Source organism: Phascolarctos cinereus, unplaced genomic scaffold, assembly GCF_003287225.1.
Source record: "Phascolarctos cinereus isolate Bilbo 61053 unplaced genomic scaffold, phaCin_HiC Scaffold_2;HRSCAF=192, whole genome shotgun sequence".
Classification (NCBI taxonomy): Eukaryota; Metazoa; Chordata; class Mammalia; order Diprotodontia; family Phascolarctidae; genus Phascolarctos; species Phascolarctos cinereus.
Genome location: NW_027555625.1, coordinates 27,632,678 through 27,653,755, shown reverse-complemented (window position 1 = coordinate 27,653,755; position 21,078 = coordinate 27,632,678). Strand labels below are relative to the sequence as shown.

At 38.2% G+C, this 21,078-nt stretch overlaps 1 protein-coding gene across 1 annotated transcript in view; it reads right to left on the bottom strand.

Annotated features, from left to right (window-relative positions):
• Nucleotides 1-21,078, bottom strand: part of LOC110218426 (catenin alpha-2) — a 1,469,797-nt gene that overhangs the window by 350,766 nt on the left and 1,097,953 nt on the right. Inside the window, 1 exon segment of the mRNA XM_021001143.2 lies at nucleotides 17,336-17,416. Within this exon segment, the coding sequence (XP_020856802.1) occupies nucleotides 17,336-17,416 (81 nt within the window).

The following is a 21,078-nucleotide window of genomic DNA, read 5'->3' as shown; positions in this document are numbered from 1 at the left end:
GCACATATTTTCACTGCTAATCTTTAGCTCTTATGGATTAATTGATTTTACACCCAGCTCTTCAGATGATAATGCCAGAAGAGTCAACGAGCATTCCCTTTCCCTGCTCTAGCTTCTCTGCTATTCTAACTTCCTCCAGTCCTCCAGCCACTGGACCATCGTTACACTGTTCTCACAGACTTAAAACCAGAAAAGATCTCAGAAGCCATACAGTTCAGGTGATTCATTTTACAGAAAAGGAAAAAGAGCTGGTAAGTAGCAGAGTCAGAATTTGAACCCAGGTCCTCTCATGGCAGATCCAGTGTCCTCTTCCCTGAACCATATTGCGTTTTGCTCAGATTCATCTCTGAGTTTATATTGGTAAAACTGCAGCCAGACAAGGAACTATGGTCTTGAGGAGTAATGGAGGGTCTCGGCAGGAGTCTCCAGAGGCCATCAGGACTCTTCCTGGAAGCTGCTGAAATGCTTGATACCTCTATCACACAGTGGAAAGTCGGAGGCAAAGGGAAGAGAAAACCATATTTGTACGTTCTCCCCTGAAGAGGAATTTGGCATCATGAACATTTTCTTGGGACAATTTGGTAGGAGAGAGTCAAGATTTGTAATAATAGCATTTCCCCCTCTATCTATTAGCAACCAGACTGAAGTAGTTGACGACCTACTATCTGAACATCCAGTTTATTTTGCAAAAGACAATCAGGTAAATTGATTGGTGAAAAAATCAAATCAGATAACATGTATGTGTAAGATGCTTTCCAAACCAAAGCACTCCATAAATGCTACCCATTGTTATTAGCTATTAGGATAGTTACATATCTGTAAGTTCAGGAACAAGGTGGGATGACTACAGTGCTCACACAGTTCTACACATCGATAAACAAATGGCAACTTTCAGGACAACTTCCGAATAATTATCCTGGAATAACAAACTAGTTTTCCCTTTCTTTCTTCCCTTCTTCCTTCGCTCCCTCCTTCCTTCCTTCCTTTCTTTCCTTTTTGGTGGGACAACAGGAGGAGGGATACTCCTATGTTTTAACTGTCATAAGGAACTGTGCTTGACAGCTGTCTCTGTGGATGGAGAATGGCAAGCCACCTATGATGTATAAGTCTTAAAGAAGTGTCTGGGTCGCTGAATGGCAAGATAACTTGCTCGTGCTCACACAAGTGGATAATATGTGTCAGGAGCAGTTCATGAACCCCAAGTCTTTCTGACCTCAATGCCAGCTCACTATTCATTACCGTAGGCTACCACTCTGTACTTGAGCATGCCCAGCTTCATTCAAACCAACCACCCTTAACACACATCTATTCGTCTGGGGGGACTATTTTGTCCTCACTCTTTCTTATTCTCTCTCCAGAGAAGAGCTTTGGAGAAGCTGAATTTTCCCTGAGAGGGATTGAGAGCAGAGAAAATCTATCTATCCACTCTTGTATCTATGGCTCCCCTTCATGTACTCGGAGGTTTCTTACACGTGCTCCTCAATCTCTAGCCTCCAGGACTTTGCACAGGCTGTTACACATGCCTGGAAAGCATTCTCTACTCATCTCTGCCTCTTGAAATCTCCCGTTTCTTTCAAAGGTCAGCTCCACTTCACCTTCTAGGTGAAGTCTTTCCTAGTGCTACACCCTCCCCCTGATGCTAGAACTTCCCCCTTTGAAGTGTTTTATAGTTTGGATTTAAAATACATATCTATCTATCTATCTATCTATCTATCTATCTACACACACACACACACACACACACATGCACACACACACACACACACACACACACACACACACACACACACACACACACACATGATGTCATCTGTACTGCAGGGACAGAGAAATTACCAGATAACTGGATGAGACATTTTAAACCAATGTAAGGTTTATTGAGTTCACCAGTGAGGATGGCTCTTCCACTCCAGTAAAGCCATATCATTCAGAGAGAGAGCACCATTTATATAGCATGGAAGAGGGGAGGAGTGGAGAGGAGTGAGGATGGAGGATCTATCACTGATGGGAAATATAACTTTTCCTACAGCTCTGGGGCAAATATGAAGTCATACTTGTTTGCCCATTGGACCCAGAATATTGTGGTTAATCTACTTCTCAGAATTAGGGTACAAAAGAGGATATGTTGACATCTTGTTCCAGGAGGCTTGCAATTTCCAGAGGGAAGTGGGTCACGGGGCATAAAGGGGTGCAGGCATTAGCAGGTGGCAGGATGGTAGAGTCAGGTCCCACTGTCCCAATAGAATATAAGCTCCTGGTGGTCATTTATTTTTCTTTGCATACCCAGAAACTAGCATGGTTCTTCTCACATTAGAAGGTACTTAACAAAGGTTTATTGATTACATGCTTGGTTTATCTTATCTAAACTCAAGATGTATACATATATGTATATGTATATATGTATGTACACAGTACTATATATCTACATCTAAATAGAGATGGAGATGAAAATGATGATAGAACTGGATATTAGAGTTGGAGATGGAAATGGAAATGGAAACAAAGACAGAAATGGAAGAGAGGGAAATGGAGATGAAGATAAATGGAGGCCCAAATAAGGGAAACGTCTTGCTTAAAGTCACACAAGTTGGAAATAGCAGAGCTGAGAAGGCACTTCAAGAGATGAACCTAGACCTTGTTGAGTTCAGACCAAGGAGTGGTCTGTTAAGTTCACTACACAAGGATGTGTACTCTCTTATTCTAGGGGAAAGTGCCTCTCACATGGTATAAGAAGGTAAGGGCATGAAAGGGTCGGGGAAATGGTTGTTAATCACATCAATCAATCAATGCACCTACTGTGTACTAGACAAAACAAAGACAGAAGTGGGATACTCAGGGGAAGATCAACAAGAATCTAAGAAAGGAGTAGACTGATTGCAAAAAAAAAATGATTTGAGAAACACTCTGCTAATGTAGAGCTCAGATGAAAATTATAGTTCTCACTGAAATCCACAGAACAAAATATTCCTGTTTAATCTGGGACCTCAATGCACATCTGTTCCAGCTGCTTTAATAAACTGACTGGTCATTTCAGTCAAATTCCCCTCATCTGCAGACACTGCATTTAATTACATTCCTGCTTGCCCCCCAAATCCACTCATTCCCCTCCACAGTACAAATGCCTCTGTGTGTGTGTGGGTGTGTGTGTGTTCTCTTATGGCTGATTAACAATGAAAATCATCAAAAGTACACTTATGGTGTTTTAATTTCTGGCACTAACAAACAGATGTAGCAGATTTAAGAGGGGGAAGAAGAAAAGGTGATTTTTTTAAAATGCCATGTGTATGTGTGTGTGTGTGTACTGGCTTTGGAATTATATGATACACATATGGCGGCATAGTGAACAGAGTGTGGGCCCAGGAGCCAGGAAAACTCATCTTCCGGAGATTAAATCGGGCCTCAGACACTTACTAGTGGTGTGACCCTGAGCATGCCACTTCACCCTGTTTGCCTCAGTTTCTTCATCTATTAAATGAGCTAGAGAAGGAAATGACAAACCACACCAGTATCTTTGCCAAGAAAAACTCAAATGGGGTCATGAAGAGTCAGACACAGCTGAAACAATTCAACAACAAAACATATCGCTTGAGAACAAAGTCAAGATTTTTTTTTAATTAAATGAGACTCACCTTATGGCCTCCCCATCCAAAGCTACATAAGCAAAAATCTAATATACTTAGAAAGAAACTTGTTAAGGGAGTCGATCAGATTGACTCTTTGGAAAGCTGTCTCTCAACTTTCATAATTCAACAAGAATTTGTAAGTTACCTACTAAGTATAAGGCACTTTTGTGATGCTGCAGACACAACAGTCATGACATTTCTCTTAATGTCCAAAGACTAAACTCAATTAACAGCATGTCTTAAACACCTACTATATGCCAGTTATGTGTGCTAGGTGGTAGGGATACCAATGACAAGGAATATCAAGACAAAGATCAATTACTTTATCAAGCACCTTCTATATTCAAGGAACTGTCTTGGGTGCTAAGGATACAAATATAAGGAAAGTCATCCATGCCCTTCAGTCCTGAACAATCCTTTTCCATTTTGTTGTCAAGTCATTATTCAGTCGTATCTGACTCTTCATGACCCTATTTGAGGTTTTCTTGGGAAACATACTGGAGCAGTTGCCATTTTCTTTCTCTAGCTCATTTTACAGATGAGGAAACTAAGCCAAACAGGGTTAAGTGACATGCCTAGGGTCATACCACTGGTAAATGTCTGAGGCCAGATTTGATCTCAGGAAGATGTTTCTTCCTGGCTCCAGGGCCAACACCCTATTCACTGTGCCACCATATGTGCACCATATGGGTTCCACCCAACGTCTTGTGGACCTTCCTCACATAAATTGTAAAATCACCATTAGTTATCCCTTGCTCTTCCCAAATGACCAATCTAATAATTTTCTTTTCTCTTAGACATTTCATTGATGATCTCTCTTACTCCAATTTGTCTGTATGATTTCCTTTGTTTTTATTTAGTTATTTTTTTTTATACAGTCAAACATTGTTGAATTAAATAGGACTTTGAGGTCTATTGAGCATGACACGGTGGGAGGAGAACGGATTTGGAGTCAGATGACTGGGTTCCTATCCCATCTCAGTCATTTCCTAGTTATATGACCCTAGGCAAGTCACTTAGTCCCTCTGGGCCTCAGTTTCATCATCTGAAAAAAAAAAGGGACTGGACTTAAAGATGTTTGGGGCCTCTCCAGATTTTATCATTTGCAGCTAGGTAGCAATAGTAATTAACATGCTGACCTTGGAGTCAGTAAGACTTTTAGTTCAAATCCTGCTTCAGACGCAGCTGTGAGACTCTGGGTAAGAATTTTAATTCTTTCAATCTCAGTTTCCTCATCTGCAAATGGGGGTAATAATAGCAACTACATTGCGGAGTTGCTGTGAAGTTAAAAAGGAAATGTATATATTATACACATGCATATATATACACACACATATATATTTGTAATTTACTTTATAAACTTTAATACACTGTATGTAATAATAATAACAGATAGCATTTATATAGTATTCACTATGTGTCAGGCATTGTGCTAAATACTTCACAAATATACCTTATGAGGTAGCTGCTTTTATTGTTACCCTCATTTTTCAATTGAGGAAACTGGGGCAAATATAGGTTAAGTGACTTATCTAAGGTCACACAGCTAGTAAATATCTGAGGCCAGATTTGAAAGCAGGTCTTCCTGACTCCAGACTGGGCACTCTGTTTACTGCACCACCAGCTGCCTGGTTGTCCTTCATTCTTGGAGAGGACCAAAATGGCACCACTATGTTGGGGTCAAGGTATAGTGTGTCCAGATGCGGCTGATCAGACCAATATAAGCTTCAAGGGTCTACTGCAAGTCAGGCACAAATTGTCCATATGAACTTATGGAATAGAGATGTCCCTAAATTTGCTATTCTCAGGATTCTTTTGAGCTCTTCCAGTTTTTCTTTGTTCGTAGAACACAGTGCCTTCTTTGACAGAGGACACCCTACTGGACAGACCTATGCCAGAGTCTCTCACGTCTCCCAATCGATCCCAGAGTTCTGCAGAGAAACCTTGAGAGTATCCTTGTATCTAGACATAATTAACATTGGACAGTCTACCTACTCATTAAAATGTCTTAACAAATTCAGAATCTGCTGGTAAGCTTGGTCATTGCCAAGAATTAAATGTTTTAGCCCCATTTACCTGTCTCTTACTATTAGATTCACCATTGCACATACTCTGATGAAAAAATTCCCCAAAGAAAATTCTAACATCAGATCTTTCATAAATTGATTGAAGTGGTGGGGGAAGTGAGGGAAAGTGAAGGAAGAGGGAAAGAAGGGAAGAATGAATACAAATAGGAAGAATGAAAAATTATTTTCTAATCTTAAGCAGAGGATTCAACTATAAGAAGGCCTAGAATTTGTGTTTGTGTGAGTGTGTGTGTGTGTGTGTGAGAGAGAGAGAGAGAGAGAGAGAGAGAGAGAGAGAGAGAGAGAGAGAGAGAGAGAGAGAGAGAGAGAGAGAGAAGAGAGAACAGAGAGAGAGAGAGAGAGAGAGAAAGAGAGAGAGAGAGAGAAAGAGACAGAGAGAGAGAAAGAGACAGAGAGAGAGAGAGAGAGAAAGAGACAGAGAGAGAAAGAGACAGAGAGAAGAGAGAGAGAGAGAGAGAGAGAGAGAGAGAGAGAGAGAGAGAAAGACAGAGAGAGAGAGAGAAAGAGAGAGAGAGAGAGAGAAAGAGACAGAGAGAGAAAGAGAGAGAGAGAGAGAGAAAGAGACAGAGAGAGAAAGAGAGAGAGAGAGAGAAGAGAGAGAGACAGAGAGAGAGAAGAGAGAGAGAGACAGAGAGAGAGACAGAGAGAGAGAGAGAAAGCGAAATCCACTTCCTCCAGGAGGCCAGACCATCGTCATCTAAACTCTTTCTTGTTTCTTCATTGTTAGCCTCTTTTCACTGGTTTCCTTTAACAGCATTGAACTGATATCTTAATTTACTTCCCTGTCACAGCTAAAATTCTTGAATCAGTAATCTACAATTAATACCTCCATTCACTATCTGCTCTTACTAGTAGTAGTAGTAGGAGTAGTAGTAGTAGTGGTAGTGGTAGTAGTAGTACTACCACTACCACTACTACAACTACTCCTACTACTATTGCTACTACTGCTACTGCTACTACTGCTACTACTACTACTACTACTAGACATATTTGAAAATGGACAATCTACCTGCTCACTAAGATGTCTAAATGAATTCAGAGCTCATCTTCCTTGATCTCTCTGTAGCACTGAACACAGTAGCTCATGTCTTTTGCCTAAACATTTTCCACTCCCATGACTTCCATGCTATTACAGTATCTCCAGATCTCTCCTCTAATGGCAGCCTCTGTTATTCCCACATTCTTAAAGTACACATTCCATGGGCTATGCCATTGGACTTCTTCTGTTTCTTCTTTATAGTTTTAACCTTGGAAATCTCATTTGCTCCAAGAGCTGCTACTATCAATCATCTATCTGTCTATCTCTCTATCAGATTCTATCTATCTTCCTAACTTTGTTTCTCTCACTGTTTTTTTTTTCTTTTTCTCCCTTTCTGTCTACTACATATGGGTGCCTAGATATTATATTATGTATGCTGTATATACACGTATACTGTACATGGGTGCCTCCTGAACTTATATCTATAGCTTTGATATTGTATATATTTTATATTTTCATATCTGTGTACATATTGTTGAAATTAATTCAGACTACTCTTTGGAAAAGCAAATACTGAAGTTGCAGGTTAATTATTTTGTCCACATAATGAGAATACATGACTCATTGGAAAAGACACTGAGATTGGGAAAGATTGAAGACAAAAGAAGGAGGGGAAAGCAGAGGATGCAATGGATAAATAATGTCATAAAGGCAATGAACATGAACTTGGAGAGACTTTGGGAGATAGTGGAGGATAGAAAGGCCTGGTGTAATATGGTCCATGGGTTCACAAAGAGTTGTATACAACTAAATAAATAAAAATAAACATATTGTTTTCTCCAATAGGATATAAGTCATTTGAGGGGCTCTCATAGGATCCATATTTTCATTTCAAACTTCCTACTTCAGGTACATGTCCCATCAGCATCTCAAACTCAACGCACGCACAATTGAAAGTATCTTCTTCCCCCTTTTTTTCATAAGTGGGAGTCTAAATATGTGAAACACTGTATATAATTTTAGACTTTTTTTGATGATCTTTTAGGCATTTCTGTTTAACTGTCTTTACCTTCCGTTATTATTTGTTAAAAGGAATTTCCCTTTGGGAGGGAAAAAGGGAAGGCACATATTAGAAAATGTAATTGATATAAAACAAAAGTTATCAATTAATAGTTACTTTAACATATCAGAACTCATGTGTTCTCTGAAACATGCTTCTCTTTTTGACTTTCCTATTAATGATAGCATCCAGACATTCACCCATGTTCTTAATCTCAGAATTATTTATTACTCTTCCCTAATCTCACACAACAAATTGGTCACCAAATTTTGTGACTTTTTGGCATCATCTGGGACTGTAGAGATGTTATAAATGTAGGCTTCAGAACTGGAAAGGAAATCATACAGATCTAAGAAAACTATGGTCCAGAAAAGTGACAATTTGCCCAGTGTACTAAATGGCAATAGCAGAGCCAGAATTCAAAGCCAGATTACAGAATCAAAGAGGAGAAAGGGATCTAAGTGGCCTCAAGTTTCAGCAAACATTGAAGAACACCATTCCCTCTTCAATATGAATAAGTTGTCAAGTCTTTTCTCAATGATACACACACACACACACACACACACACCCCACCTTATATTAAGCCTAAATATGTCTCTGTAGGTTCTATCCATTTATCTTTTTTGTTTGTTTCCTTTCTAGGAGAAAGCCAATTAAGTCTGGCCCCATTGCCTTTAACAAATACTTCAAATCATTAAAGGCAGTGAATACCATCACATTCTTCCTCTGATTGCAAACTCCTTCCTCTTTCTTCTAAATCACACAGCCTTTCCCATTATATAGCTTACTGTTTTTCCCTTCTTCTCCATTCCTGCCTTAACATTCCCAGTGTCAAGTTTCAGGATGGAGTTGCCTTTCAGCCACATTACTGCAATAACTTCCTAAGTTCCTAACCTATTCCTATGTTTTCCAGGCTCTACTTTCTTCATATGCTGATCTAGTCTACTAACATTTCTTAGTTCATCACTCACACACAGGTAAGAATATGCTACTTTATCATCTGGAAACCTTCTATGACTTCCCCCTATGTTCACCCAAACTCCTTAGTCTGACATTCTGGGCTTTTGTTATATGGCTCTTGGTGGGTAAGATGCCACAGAGGAAATGGTGTTTAACTGAGGACCACAAGGCGTGAACTCATTGCCTAGCCCAACTCTGCCAAATACAATCATGGCAAGCTTAGACTAAGAATTTCTCTTCTGGGACTCAGTTCCTTTATCTGCAAAAATGATGACATTGGAATAGACGGTTTCTCAAGCCTCTTCCTGCTTCAGATCTATGATCTTCTATGATTTATCCCCTAATGGATCTATGATCCAGTTCTTCTAGTCTTCTCACCCTATTACACAGTCTCTGCTACTGGGGAAACTAGGCAACTCACCACCTGCCTGTACTTATCACCTCAGCAACTGTTCATATGGCTTTTGCTATGACTAGAATGCCTTCCCTTTACATCTCTCCCTGTTAACACCTAACCCAGATGTGAGAAATCTGCAGCCTTGAGGCAGCATGTGGCCCTCTAGGTCCTCAAGTATGGCCCTTTCACTGAATCCAAACTTCAAGGATTTGTTCTGCAAAATTTGGACATAGTCAAAGGGCCACACTTGAGGACCTAGAGAGCCACATGTGGCCTCAAGGCTGCAGGTTCCCCACCCCTGACCTAACTTTTCCTTGCAGACATGATTTAATTGCCACCTCCACCCAATGAGACTTGCCTTTTGCCCTTACTAGGAAATGATCATGCATTCATCTATTTTTATAGTACTTTATATCATCCATATGTACTTACCAAGTTTAATGTATAATATAATACTCATATGCATTTTTTACCCACCACACTAGAAAGTAATGACTTTTAAGTCACCAGTGACTAGTAAAGAAGCTTGTAAACAACAGTCACTAAGCATTGCTAGTTGAATAAATAACTCAACTTCTATTCACTGCAAATATTGAAAGGCTAGACAGTCACCTCTCTGGGATGTTGGAGAAAGGATTCCCTTGTTGAGAATGTATTTGGACTAGATTACAGGGTCTCTTATTTTGTCTCCAAGTGCCCTCCAAAAAGATTTAAAAAGGAGGTACATCAGAGCTATGTTTTCACAGAAGCACCTAGTCTATTACAAGGTTTTTATCACTGCAGATTTTTTTCTTTCATTCTGAATGAGTGATACTAACTTCTCAAGATATCTCCTACTGCCTACAAAGGAATAAACTAACCAGAGCCATTCTTTTGGATCCCATTAACCCCAGGAATACATAAATATGACAGGTTCCTGGGTATAAACCCAAGTGGCAAGTCTCCAGAGAAGAAACACTGGCAAACACAAACAGACAGCTCCTTTGCTATGGTATTCACGGAAAGAAGGAACACAGTTCACAGTGTCTTTCTAGTATTTGCTGTTGTTTTTGAGTAATTTCAGGCATGTCTGATTTTTCATGACCCCATTTGAGGTTTTCTTGGCAAAGATACTGAAGTGATTTGCATTTCCTTCTGTAGCTCATTTTGCATATGAGGAAACTGAGGCAAACAGGGTAAGTGACCTTCCTAAGGTCACACAACTGGTAAGTATCTGAGTCTGGTTTAACTCTGGAAGAAGAGTCTTCCTATTCTTTGCATCACCTAGCTGTCCTGGCCATTGAGTGTAGTGCATATAAATAAGAGTCCTTCTTACTAAAGCTGAAACAAATGTCCATATTAGTTCCTCATGCTGATACTTGAAGCCTTTAGCAAGGAAGGAATGAACTGATATAAACTATTCCAATTGTACATGAACTTGAGTCTCCCTTCTCTCCACACATGGTCTTCTACAACTTGCCTCTATCCCTTCTTTTTTTTTTTGCCAATTTCTTTTTAGCCCATATACTTCCATGGATCATAAATAAGATCATTGACTTAGGGATAGAAAGGATCTTAGAGGTCATCTGCTCCAAGCATTCATTTTAAAGATAAGGAAATTGATGTTCAGAGTCACTAAGTGATTTGCCCAAGGACATATGAGTAATAAGTGATAGAGTCAGGATTCAAATGCAAATGTTGTGCCTACAATTTAGCACTCTTTCTAATGTGCCAACCTTTCTCATAAACACTTCTCAAGAGTCAATCTGGGCAATGTCACACATGGAATGACTGTCAGAACTGGAAGTTGATGGGACTATGTGGTTTCTATTTTTTTTTTTGCCTTTATATATTTCAAGAGACATGACAGGGAAGGAGGAAGAGGGAAGAATTTGTCTATAGATGGCACCTAACATCCCATCAACTGAAAGGTCTGATGATTTCATATTCCCTGAATCAACATCTTTCTTCAAAGAGATTTTTGAGAAATGGGCCTAGAATGTCTTTCTCCCCTCTTCTCTCCTCCCTCTTCCTCAGGGTGGTAGATGTGAGATAAGGTACTTTGTTTCCCCTCTTACACTTAACTCTTTAATCAATATTAACCTCTTCAAGAAAATATATAAGAACATTTTATCCTTTCCCTTGAGTTGTGGTTAGAAATAATTACATTCTTTTTCAGGCTCAATTTTAGAAACATTGCATGTAGTAGTTATCTAGTATGAGGGCAAAGTTCCCCATATTTACACAAAATTTTCCATGCTTGAGCCTGACAAGAATACCTGTTCTGGGTACAGTTTTCTGAAATGTGGTACCATATGTGCATCAGTAAACATTATGTGTAGAGTAAATTAAACCAAGGCTTATAATTAGGCAGTAAGGAAATTACCACAGACCTGCAAGAGTAAATCAGCAGTATTAAAACACTCTCCATTTTCTCCAGAGCACTTTAGAGCACCATAAAAAGTCCATGTCATGGTGATAAACATCGAGAAGAAATACATTTTGAGGGGAAAAAAGAAGATGCAATTGAAATAAGCTTTTTATGCCAGAGTCCAAAATGCTCTATTGTTAAATTTAGAAACTCACCCTATCTCCATGTATTTTGAGGTGATCTAATACTAATGCATTCTTTGGATGACTGTTTCTTTCAAGTACATGAAATGGCGGGCCAGACACAGAGAGGCAAATAAAAAGGGTTCTTAAGGCCATGGATCTTGGCAATGACAAAACTTGCCAGCAAATCTTGAATTATTTAAAGTATTCTAATAAGTAGGCAGATTGTCTAGTTTTAATCATGTTTGATGAAAATAATAATAATATAATGATAATAATAATTATAAGGAAGAAGGAGGAGGAGCAGGAGAAGGAGGAGGAGGAGGAGAAGAAGAAAAAGGAGAAGAAGAAGGCATAATCAATGACTTTAGTATACTAGGGAGTGGAAGTTCCTAGAGCATGAAACTCAACATCCTAGAGCTACTGAACATTCAAGCAGCAGAAGACTATCCAACTATGGTTGTATCTGTACTCTGGGAATGGCTTTGCCTATTTACTGGAAACAGGCATGGGTTCAAAGAAGAGGTTTGGGAAAGAGAAGACAGACTCACCTGCCACAGGAGAACGTGGTTATGAGAACTTGGGTGGTGGTGGACAAGGCAGCAGAGTTCTATCACGTGCCAAAAACTGCAAAGATTATAGTATTTGGACCATTCTAAAAAAAGAAGTGGGTCCCCTTTGGTAGATGAGTCTCTAAAGGTTCATATCCTGGACAATGTCCCAGTGGCTGTGACCTGGTTATAGCTCTAACTACACCTTCGTGACTCTGAATTCCTTTGTTCCTGACCTTACTATTTCCTCCTTTATATCGCATAATAACTTGATCTCCTCATTTCTGATCATAGTCCGCTAGCCTGACCATGAACTGTGCCCCAACTTTCACCAACCCCACCAGAACATCTCTGTAAGAAGGACATAAGCCCTATACACTAACACAATGCAAAGTAGGGCTTGGTTGTTTTTTTTTTAATATTATTTTTAACTGACATTCACAAAGTATTTTATGTGCTTATAAGGGAAAATAAAATTTAAGATATTAATTATTAAACAAACCATTTGTGAGAATGAATTCTAAAAATAAGTGGCCCAATCAAAGAAAGGTGTAAGGAAATGGATTTGAATATCTTTTTTTTAATGCCTTAGAAGGCTTCTAAAATGTGTCTTGAGATAGACAAGGAATGAACAGATTAGCATCTTTTGTTTCCCCCAAAAGGGGATCTAAAAAGAAATAGGCCAACATGAATGGTCTGAGGTGGAGATTTAGAAGTCAATATTGTATCATGAGCAAGTCCTATGCCTCTATCCCTAGTACAGATACCATTGTTCCTGAGGTCCCAGTAAGCAAAACCCACTCACTTCTGCCTCCTAGAGCATATCCATGACAAAAATAAAATCTGCAATTTTTTGTATGCTGTTATTTCCCAGATCTCTGAATAGACAGGGTTAGCTTATGAAAGTACCACCTGCAGATTTCTAAATCTATTCTCCCTACAAGTCTGTCTACAATATTTTGAAGACATCTTATGAGTATTTTTTATCCATTAAGATTCTAAAACAATGAATTGGAGGTTGAGGGCTTGTGGGACAAAAGTAAGCATGTGGAAAACTTTCTGGCTCCCAGGCTTTAAAAAGAGGACCTATTCTCAATCTATCTGGTATTATTTAGGCACAGTACTAGTTAAAAAGAAGGGACTGAGCCTTGCTGACATCTAAAGGTTCCATCATGTTATATGACTTCAACAAGAGAATTCAGCCATTATTATAATAGCTGTTATTGTCTGGTTGTTGGCTATGCTATTTACTGAAATTCTCAGCCAAGTGGATTTCATTTGTAGAATGTTTTTGTTCTTTGATCATAGATATAGGGGTGGAAGGGTTCCACAGAAGACATTACTCTAGTTTCATTATTATACACATGAGCAAACTGAGTCCAAGAGAAAATAACTAGGCCAAGATCACAGAAGTAATAAGTGAGTCAGGATTTGGACCCAGGTCTTTTGACTCAAAGCTCAGGGCTCTTCCTGCTTCACCATGTTGCCCTTGGTGAGTGTGATCACAATGTCCTAAATGTATACAATGTACTAAAAAGACTTGCTATAAGAATTTTTTTTATATTAGACTTCCATAGCAATATTTCAAAGTCCTATATTTTAGCTTTACTAATTTTACTAATTAACAAAACTAATTTTAAAAATTGTCTACTGTGATCAACCAGTTTTAATTAAAACAAAAAAGAGAGTGCCTGAAATAGTATGAACAGGTAGGCCACTGTTGCTAGAAATAAAGGAACAGCTGGTAGGCCCTAAGTTGACTCGAAGTGGTCCGTAGATCACGTGGACCTCTCAGTACTCAAGCAAGCACAAAGCCAGAATCTTTTGTTTCCAGGATGGTTTAGTTCCAGATTTACAGCAGTGACAATAGCTCAGACACAGGGCACACTGTGCATGCAGTTCTAAGATTAGAAATAATAGTTGCATTTGGCAGTTCATTATTTTCCTTCAAATCAATTTTAAAATCCCAAATAAAACACTCCTCAGAGTATTTCAGCTTCCCATTGCTCACCACATTGGGTTTAATTTACTGCTCAGGAAATGTGCCCATCAGTCCCAAATGACCATCTTTAATTGTAGTAATTTTCCCCTTAATATGGTAAAATATCACCTCAATTAACCAGAACTCAGTAGGGAGTACAGAATTCTATGTATTTTTTTTCTATTTCAGTAGATTCAGTGAAAATGTTTATAAAATAACTTAGTCTGCTTTCCTTCCTCAGTAAATTCAATCTATTGATCGCAATGAACTATTTCTGTGGTGACTGAAAAATCTTGCAAGGCCTCAGAAGAGTCATTCTGACCACCCACAAGCATTGTCTAGGGCTGTACATAAAGAAGGTGCAGAATAGGTTACAAGTGCTATGCTTTGGGGGCGTCATTCAGGAAGGACCTCCTCCCTCTTTTGGAAAATAAATCAATAGCCCCAGTACGTGTTAGCGGTTATCAAAGATGCTGTCAGAACTATGGACAGGGAATGCAATTGGTTTAGCACTGTGGTGGAGGAAAGCTATGTAACTACCCTAGTTGATCTGTTTGGGACCTTTGTTGTGGCAATGTGTAGAAATAGCAGGTTCTAAGGAGGGAGAAATTTTACTAGAAGTTGGTATATTTAAACAGTCTGGCTAACAGTTTTGACTTTAGGTGGTCTAGATTTTTTTAGACTAAAAATAAGACCCAAGAAAACATTGTTTGGTTTTCCTAAAGAAATTCCTTTAATGAAGTTAAATCTCTCCATTTATATCCTATATAATAACTGGAGTGAAAGCAGTTGATAATGGGTTTGTGTAGCTGAATCCCCTTCCCCAAGTACTGGTTGTCTTATGAAACTTCATGATATTTTTCCTTGGATTCAGGGCTTCATATTTCCAGGAAGGACTGAGTCTATGACAAGAATGGCTTCCTGAGATACTTCTGATTGCATTTATGATCCTGTTCTTCTTCTAATTAAGTCCAAAAATAAAAAAGTAATAATTATATGAGTTTCTTAATTTTAGGGACTACTTAATTTTTATCTTTGTACTCCTCTTCCCAAAAGAATTTTATATTGTAGATGCTTTATAAAACTTTGTTAAATTGATTTAAGGTCACTTCCCCATCAAGAGAAGACTATATTTAGGGATAAGAAGAAAGGAAACCAGGACTGACCAAGCATCTACTATGTTCTAGGCACATAGCACACCATGTATGTTGAGAGCTTTATAAATATACAATTTGATCTTCACAACAACTCTGGGAGCTACATGTTATTATATTTCCCAATTTATAACTGAGGAAACTGAGTTAGATAGAGATTAAGATTCAGGTAACCTAGGTTTAATCCTAAGAATGACACTTGCTATATAACATCAGAAAGTCATAATCTTTTTTTTTTTTTGCTAAGGTCTTATCAACTGAAATAAGTGATGAATAACACTAACATAGGGGTGTTGCAAGGAAGTTGTTTAAGCAGACATGTAAACATGAGTTAGTGCTATTAACTGTGATAGGCAGCTGACTACTGTTGTACAGTCACTTTCATTAGTCATTTCATTCATCCAACTTTTCAGGACCCCATTTGAGGTTGTCTTGACAAACATACCAGAGTGGTTTCTCATTATCTTCTCCAGCTCATTTACAGATGAAAAGTCAGGCATTTTACAGATGAGACAATCAGAGTTGAGTGACGCAAGTAGGGTCACACAGCTAGTAAGTGCCTAAGGCTGAATATGAACTCAGATCTTCCTAACTCCAGGTGTGGCACTCTGTCCACTGAGTCACCTAGATGCCCAGACTGTAGTGGATAGATAACTGGATTCAGAGTCAAGAATACTAGATTTCAAATCCTGCCTCAGATACTTGCTAACTATATGAACCTGACAAGAAATTTAAACTTTCTCAGACTGGGTTTCCTAACCTTTAAAAAGGAGGATGATAATAATAGAACCTAATTCACAGGGTTGTTGTGAGAATCAAAGCAGACAATAAATTTGAAGTCTGTTTTTTTTTTGTTTTGCAAATTCTAATTATATAACTGTTACTTATTGTATTTTATTTTAAGAAACAAACAAAAGCCAAGGAAAATAAAATGATTTCTCCAAAGACACAGTTTATAAGTTGTAAAGCCCAGATTCCAAGCCAGCACATGTGACTCCAGCTAGAAGTTACTTTCCATTAAACCAGAGATTCATTCTTTTAAATTAAAATGCTGTAAACCTGTTAAAAATGCAAATGTACTAGGACAGTTAACATTAGATCACGAGCAGTGAATACCATTTTAATAGGAATTAGCTCATAAGATACTTCTTTAACAGGACTGTAACAATGGGCTAATTGTCACCATGCATTACAATGTCATAGGGTGAGAGCTATCCTCATACTTGGAAAACTTGGATTCAAGTCTTTCTGACATATACTAGCTGTGTGACAGTAAGCATGACACTTAACCTCTTACTGTCCTCAGGAAGTTTTCTAAGACTATAGGTTTCTAAGCATTTGCCAATTAGCATTGTTGGAGGGAATTTCTTCACCAGGAGTTCCCCAAACCAATAAAATGATATGTCTTTGCCTTGTCTCCTCTCCTCCCCCCCAAAAAATATAAGTGGTTATCAGTGTCCTCTCTGATGCATTTATTGAAATGTTGGAGAATCTGAGGAAAGCACAAAACCACCTGGGTGCAGGTTAAACAGTGTTGGAAAGAGGAGGCAGGGCATTATTGGCATTACTTTTGTGAATTTCAAAAAATAAATGAATAAAATAAACAAATATATAAAGAGATAGATAAATGAATGAATAGATAGACTAATAAATAGATGAAGAATGAAATAGATAAATGGATATATGATAGATACATAGATACATAGATAGAGAGATAGATAGATAGAGAGATAGATGAATAAATAAACATCACCAAAGGCCAGGCCCAAGGATAATCCCTTCTCCTTGGTGACCAACTCTCAGGAGTCTCAAAAAGCAAGGATCATCACAGTGCCTCTTTTCCTCCCAACTAGCAGTTTGGGTATCAATAAGCATCTAGGGATGTCATTCTACTTCTGTGCAGCCAGTACTGGGAATAGCCAAATACCAGGCCACTAGTATTGGCTGCCCCAGAGAAGGACATTCCCAGCATCACCAGGAATTGCCATGCACTTGAGGGAATGAACAGTACCTGTCTCCTTAGATCTCTCGTTTTCTTGGTCATCTTATCAATAGCAATGTTTAGAGGATCTCCTTTTTCTTTCCTTCCAGTCTATTAAAAAAACAGAAATAATTTCCAGTTTAGAAAACAAAATAGTAAAGCAGTCAAGGTGTAAAAAATGAGGGAGAAATAGAGTAGCAGAATCTATCCAGTATCAAAGATTGCTTTCTATTTATGGTTATGAGATCATAGATCCACAGATGAAAGGATGAAAATCATCTCTCTCATCCCATTCTCTCCCCCTCTTCATATCTTTCCTCCTTTCAGCTGCCAGAGCATACGGTATTACTATGCCACACGCTCCAACAGCCAAAGACACACAAAGAAGCACAATGGCTTCCCGTGTACCTTCAGTATCAAACATAACCATTGTTTGTCATTTAAAGTTCTTTATAATCCGATGCCTTCTGCCTTTCCAGTCTTCATACACCTTGTGCTAGCTACCCTTCATTCTTAGAATGCTCTGTCCATCACTTCCACCCTTTAGTTCACCTGACTTCCTTCAAGACTCAGTACAAATTCCATCATGTCTGGGAGGCCTTCCCTAGGGCCTCCCTAGGTGTTGATGTTTTCAGCTTTCAGAATGCTTTCCACCTTCTCTATATATATCTTGTATCTCCCAATTTGTTTCCATGTCTCCTCCCCTATTCAAATATATGTTCTTGAAAATGAGCATTGTCTATTTCACTTCTTTTATAGCTCAAGAATTTATCACAATGCCAAGCACATAATAAGTGTACGATAATTATTTGCTGAATTAATGCAATGTGACTTGACCCACACCTGTATGTTCTCAACATTTAAATGCAAAGTATTCAGTATCTCTTCTAGGTGCTCCAAACACACTCAGGCTGGACCCTCAGATGACTTGAGTTTTGTTTTGTTATGTTTTGTTTTTCATTCTTCCACTGGTTGTCAGAATAAAACTGTGAGGCAGCCAATGCTAAAACCAAGGGAGGTTTCCACTCCCTATGGTGAGATTCGGGGGCTTTTTTCTCAGGAAGAAAGAGAAACGATGAGATCACTATGACAAATCAAACACAGATCAAAAAGTGATTTCAGGTGAATCACCACAGAGTTCAAAGATTTTAGGTCGATCCATCACACCTCCATATTTCAGCACCTATTCCAAAATTGAATGAGATGTTTCTCTATGAAATGAATATTAAGAACCTCTAATCTCCATCCTGCCAGGCACTGGGTATATTGAACATGATAATAAGTTGAAAATAGCTTGAGGACAGAAGGGCAATGTTCCTTATGTCTGTAACAGGCAATAGGTACAGTTAAAAAAAAATCCCTCTCCCACTGTAAAACTGTAAAAACTGATTTCCAGTTTTGAGGAAGAGTTTATGTTTTGGGGAGTGGGAAGGGAGGAAAGGGAGCCAGAAAAACTCACAATTCTCTAACAATTTAAAAGGAAACAAAAAAAAAGTTTTAAAAATTTACAAGAGATAAAAAGCTTTAAGCAACTTTACCAGAGACATTATCTTTCCTTTAAAAGAAAATTGTTTTCCAAAGCTTTGTCAATCTCTTTGTATATCTAAACTTCAGTTTGACAGTGGTTCATCAGAGACCCCAATGATTTATCCATACCTAACCAGGGTAGCTGCCCAAATCCTACCCCTGACTCTCACTTCATTTTGCTTATTATCCCTGCAAGAAATGAAGTCAGTTTACATATTATCAATTGTGCCTAATGGAATAATATATTTCTGGGGAGTTACATTTCAAATTCAGTTATAACAAGGTTGTAAATGTCCTCTTTTCAGTAACAGCATCTGAGATGCGTGGTGAGATATTTTTTGTTTTTGTTTTTTTGTTTTTGCTTTTTTTTTTTATCAGATCTCAGAAGTGAGACTTTAAATTGCCATCCTTCTTAGCAACTCGAATTAGCAGGTTGTTTTGTTGTTCTTGTTGTTTTATCAGAACAAATTCCTGACTCATAGTTCTTTGGCAACATCTCATTACAAGCCAAAGCTGGAATGTGGATAAGGGGAATCTGATTATTCAAGACTATGAACCCCAGTTATCCTTTCCCTTGGCACCCAGGCAATCTGTATTGTTTTTTTAATACATGATATCAATACATTAGTTTTTCATACTGAAGTCATTTCCAGATAAACTCCATAACAAGATGAATCTCCTACTTTGGCAAAGAAAAACAGTTAAACAAAACTAACCAATGGGTTGATCTCATTTGACTATTACATACCCATAGTCCCCCACTTCTCTACTGGGAAAACAAAGAGGAAAGATACTTTTTCATCTCTTTTCTATAGTCCGAATTGGTTAGTACAATTATTCAATGCTTTGCTTTTGTTCTTCTTTTTTTTAATCTCCATTATTATAGACACATTGAGCATTGCTCTTTGGCTTTCATTTCTCTCTGGATCAGTTAAAGTAATTCCTAGCATGTTTCCCTAAATTCTTTGTATTCATCAGTTTTCTTAAAGTGATAATATTGCATCTTTGGCCTTTTTTCATATCCCCAGTGCTTAAAACAGTGCCTGTCACACAGCAGATGTTTAATAAATGACTATTCTTTTGTCTTGACTTGATACCATACTAATGCCATAGATTCATCTTTATAAAGTGTGAAGGGTATCAAATGGAGAACGAGAAGATCTGAGATAAAGTAGTAAAGAGGAAAACACACTCTCTGAGGAGTCAGGAGGCCTAGATTCACGTCATGACTCTGCTGGTTATCACATTTGTAACTTTGATCAGCTCACTTAACCTCCATAGGCATCTATTCCTCATCTGTAAAATGGCTTCTGAGGTCACCACAACTTTACATCTTCTGGTCCTCCCACCTGAATTTTAATCTTGCCTCTTCAAATCACTACATACATAATGATACATAGGTCACTTAACTTCTGTGGCGCTCACTTTCCTCATTTTTTATAATGAGAGTGTTGGAACTAGATCTTCTATAATATTCCTCCCAATTACAATTCTTATTATTCCCCTATCGCATTCACCTATCACAATATTTTCAACCACACTCCAATTGAAGGACACTTGTTTTGTTTCGAGTTTTATTTTACCACCACAAGAAAAGGCTGCTATGAATATGTTAGGATCTGATTACAGACAATTCTAAAACAAAAGTATTTGGACCAAAAGCAATGGAGTTCCTGACTTTAGAAGTGGTTCCACAGAAAGGTTGATATTGGTTTTGCTTTACATATTCAAATTTGCAATCTCAACAATTCAGAAGCCACTGATTTCCACTTGGGCCCTTTGCCTACAATTAGTATATCACTGTATAGTCATCAGGGACCATGCGGGCTATACAAGGCCCAATATGGAATGAGATGTTTTCAAAAATGGTCGGTTTTTCCTGCTTGGAGATCTTTAGGCAGAAGCTAGAGAACCACTTGTGGGATAAGGGGATTCCTTTTGTATATAAGTTGGTCCTAATGACCATTGAGGTTCCTTCCAACTTTCATCTTCTATGACTCTAAATTTCCTAGCAAATCTTTTTTTTTTTTACTTAAAAAATAAAACTAATTAAACATAATGATCCTCTGCTGAAGTCTCCCTCCAGTGTCTCAATGTGGTATGGAGGGTTCCCTGAGTTCCTAAAGGCTATATCAGTAGAGTGTGAACTCTGGCACTGTTATTAAACTGAAAAAAAAAAAAAACCTTGTAAGTACAAGAATCAGCTTGATCAAGTTAAATTTCAGTTAATTTAACAAACATTTATT